This window comes from Cyprinodon variegatus, unplaced genomic scaffold, assembly GCF_000732505.1.
Source record: "Cyprinodon variegatus isolate N-32 unplaced genomic scaffold, C_variegatus-1.0 Scaffold759, whole genome shotgun sequence".
NCBI classification, from domain to species: domain Eukaryota; kingdom Metazoa; phylum Chordata; class Actinopteri; order Cyprinodontiformes; family Cyprinodontidae; genus Cyprinodon; species Cyprinodon variegatus.
The window spans coordinates 320832-323325 of NW_015151212.1; the positions used below are offsets into that span (position 1 = coordinate 320832).

At 41.9% G+C, this 2494-nt stretch overlaps 1 protein-coding gene across 1 annotated transcript in view; it reads right to left on the minus strand.

Moving 5' to 3' along the window:
* The window catches only part of ankrd13b (ankyrin repeat domain 13B), a 90253-nt gene extending 87932 nt beyond the window's left edge, over positions 1 to 2321 (minus strand). Inside the window, exon 1 of the mRNA XM_015395746.1 lies at positions 1875 to 2321. Coding sequence (XP_015251232.1) covers positions 1875 to 1982 — 108 coding nt within the window. The 5' untranslated portion in view covers positions 1983 to 2321. The remainder of the gene's footprint in view (positions 1 to 1874) is intronic.
* Positions 2322 to 2494: the final 173 nt, after the last annotated feature.

The window sequence follows — 2494 nt, forward strand, 5'->3', positions numbered from 1 at the left end:
CTTATGTAGAGGAGGAAAGCGGGGACGAAGATGTTGTGGAAGAGGACGCCAGGGCGGCAAAAGCCTCATTTGGTGTAGAAGACTTACAGCCGTACATGTTTGTGCCAATGGCATAACGACACAACAACAGGCCTGTAAGCAACATTATATGGGTGGGCCCCATATGAGGTACAACATGTGAAAAAGGTTCAGGATACAACGACAGTTCGATAAATCGGCCAAGAACAATCCCCACTGAAACCAACCCACCCATCTACCCCCATCCCTCTTGTAGCTCTTATCCGCACATGATGCACGAATTATTGTACAGCCTGCACACTCTCACCTCGCATAGTTAGGAGCTTCACAGCCCCCCTCCTCACCGTAGCACTTGCCATTCATCTCCTGGTCGCAATCTTTACTCACTGTAGCAGCAATGTCCACCTCTCCTCTTTTTTTGGTATCCATCGTCGCTAACACATTGTACTTAACGGTTATGGTTTTAATCTCACTCTGGATTACCCATAATTCCAAGTCGTAGTGTAAAAAATAAAATACTCAAATACATTGTTCTTTTAAGATCTTTATTGCGGTTTGAAACATATTATATGAGTGTATTTTACCAACCGCCTAATGAACTATACACAGGTATTAACATAGTAATTAAAAATACCACTGCCTGCTTTGCTATTGGTGTCGTGTTTAAACGGCTCACCATCATGGTGAAATCTGACATGTGTTGAGGTATAAATACGGTCCGGTGCGGTCAGATGCAATTTTTCGCATCATTGCATCTGCAAAGAGACGTCCTGGTCTACAATTGTGTAGGGGGCCTATCAGGTGTCGGTGATGGGGCCCCTAAGAGGTTGTGGGCCCCTAAGCAACTGCTGTTTCTGCTTACCGATATTTACGGCATCGGTTTGAACCCTTGCCTCGGAACGCTGCCAGTTCTGTTAACTCTACGCCTGCCGAAGAAGTGAACACTGGGACGGAACTCAATGGGAAAGGAAGTGGTTCTCATTTCAACCGTTGCGTATATTAGCTGCGACATATGAATCAAGATGCTATGACCGAAAAAATTTGATTGACAGATGATCGTTGATATACGATTGGCCAAATTTAGGTGTTCAGGCTGACGTAGAACTAACTGGCCTGCAGAAGATAATGAAATTTTAACACAGGATTTTTTTTTTAAATAGAAATGTTCTAAATTTTGAGAAAATATGGTCTGATAAAAGGTACATTTATATACACGTTAAAGCCAGACTGATTTGACATTCAAATATGGCTTCCCTACGACTTTAAATAACTAAAAGGGTAATTTTGACAGTCAGACACACAGTAAACCTGGTGCTGTGCTGGCTGGCTACTCTTCCCATACATGATCCATCTCCATCAGCATCTGCATTGTTTCACCCACTCATCTGTGGTGTGGATGCTGGTGGGAAGGTAGAGAGAGCCCACACAGTTTGGAGTAGACACAGCAATCACACCAATAATAATAATAAAAAAACACTGACTATGACACACACTCCCAGTTTAACTCTGAATCTGCAAGGAGGAGGGGAAAAAAAGTCTGAATGCAACTTCTGCATATTAAAATGAGAGACAGGGCGGATATTTCAGACACTAAATGCATGCGTGGGATATATTGACATGTGATGCATGTTGCAACAAAAGGTAAATGGTTTCCAATTAAGCAAACTATAAGTGTCTCCCTCCACCCTATAGATAATAATTAAGTGTGCTAAGGTTGAATGAAATTCTCCATATATGACATGGAAACCAAGCACCGCCTATACAGCAATAAATAAAGAAAGATCATATGAAAATAGAATATTAAAATAAGAGCATGCATAGGTTTTGATCGCTCCTTTCTTTATTTTTGGTCTTACCTGGTCGCTGGTTGCCAGCTCCTTCTCCAGCTGACGGTGCTTGTTGTGCCACACCAGATAGTGGACAGGATAACGACTCTCCTCCAGAGTTTTCTTTGCAGAAATCATCCTCTCATCATACTTTCCTCCTCCTCCTTTCCTCTGGTTTTCCCCCACAGCGGATCGCAGAATACTTAGTGGTAATATTACCCCTGTTTAGTCGTGCCAACCATCCTTCATCGACGGTGATGCCCAAAAGGCGTGTAGCCTTACGCGTCAGGAGTGAGCGGACCCCCCCTTTGGCATGTCGCCTTGGAATAAAGTGAAATGTCTTTAAACAGTAATAAAAAAAAAGGAGATGAAGCTCCTGTCTTGATTGTCTGAGCAGATTAAAACAATGCGCCTTGAGTTCTTCTCCACTCCTTGCCTTCCTCTCTTTCTGTCTCTCTTCCTTCTATCCTCTCCTCCCATCCGGTGCTGCTGACTGAGAAGCATGCACTGACAAGCCGCAATAAAAAATGTGCTCACACCCAGCCAATCAGCTGTCGGGGATGTGTTTATAAAAATAAAAAATATATATATATATATGAATATATATATATATATATAAATATATATATATATATATATATATATATATA